The following is a 1,090-nucleotide window of genomic DNA, read 5'->3' as shown; positions in this document are numbered from 1 at the left end:
AATCATCTCTTATACTGTCAATCCCCTGATTAACTTATTATCAATTAGATTCTCAAATGATTTAACTGATAGCGACATCTCTCATTAACTAATGTTAATCTGATTAAAGAATGATTATTAACTGTATCTTTCTGTTAAAATTATCTATCTATTATTAGACTCTCTTCATGGTTGCTGTTCTGTTGAATTATCAATGAATCTCTCTTACAAACTAAGACTTTATTGAATTTGGGATATATAAATTTGTTTAATGTTTTTTTTTATTATTTTAACAATTATTAATGTTGAAGGAAGATTTCACTATGATATTATTGATGCCCAAGACAATGTACTTAATTCTATAAATGAGGATAAGCCATACAATTACTTTAAATATGTTAACAATGAATATCAAACTGAATATTATCCTCTTAATAGTTGTATTGATTTTAGTGATTATGCTGCTTATTTCTTTTATAATAATAATACACACATGAATTTTACTTATTACAGTACTATGGAAAATTGTAAAAATGCATTTGCTCCTATTGAAAACCGTACACTTCAAATTAATTATTCTACTATTGATGAAATTAGGAATTCATATCTTCTCATTTATACATATCATGACCAAGGATGTAAAAACTTACAAACTATTTTTTCTAAAAAGAAATTATGTTTTCCTGACAATGGAAGATGGTTAAATATCACTATAGTAAATAATACAATTTATGGTGGTGAATACTCTGACTCATATTGTTTAGACTTTGTTAATAACTTCACTAATGATTTAGATATTTGTTTTGCAAATACTCAGAAAAATTATTTTTATATTGACCCTTCAAAAGAAGAATTACCAGGATTAAATTTAGATTATGACTATAATTATAATCATGTTGATAATAGTGCTGAAATGATGAATCCATTATTCTCAATGATAGTTGTTCTTGTAACTATCTTTTTATGTCTTTTTTAGTCTCTTATAAGACAAAGATTCAATGATAATAATATCATTACTAGAATCTAATTAATCGTTTCTCTTATTCTTTCTTTCTTTATTTTTCACTAAACTAAGAAAAATTATGAGATCAAGACGTGCAATAGCATCCCA

General features: G+C 24.9%; 1 protein-coding gene across 1 annotated transcript, besides 1 other annotated feature; it reads left to right on the top strand.

The window, feature by feature from the left end:
• The first annotated feature begins 233 nt into the window (after window positions 1-233).
• Window positions 234-283: a sequence feature (AT_rich).
• On the top strand, window positions 251-955 carry EDI_105590 (uncharacterized protein; the record flags this gene model as incomplete). Its single annotated transcript, XM_001738432.1, has 1 exon — window positions 251-955. The coding sequence occupies one exon, from the start codon at window positions 251-253 to the stop codon at window positions 953-955; it is 705 nt and encodes a 234-aa protein (XP_001738484.1).
• Between the last annotated feature and the right edge of the window lie 135 nt (window positions 956-1,090).

This window comes from Entamoeba dispar, genomic scaffold (assembly GCF_000209125.1).
Source record: "Entamoeba dispar SAW760 scf_1105229461367 genomic scaffold, whole genome shotgun sequence".
In the NCBI taxonomy this organism is placed as follows: domain Eukaryota; phylum Evosea; order Mastigamoebida; family Endamoebidae; genus Entamoeba; species Entamoeba dispar.
This window is presented reverse-complemented; position numbering and strand designations above follow the sequence as displayed.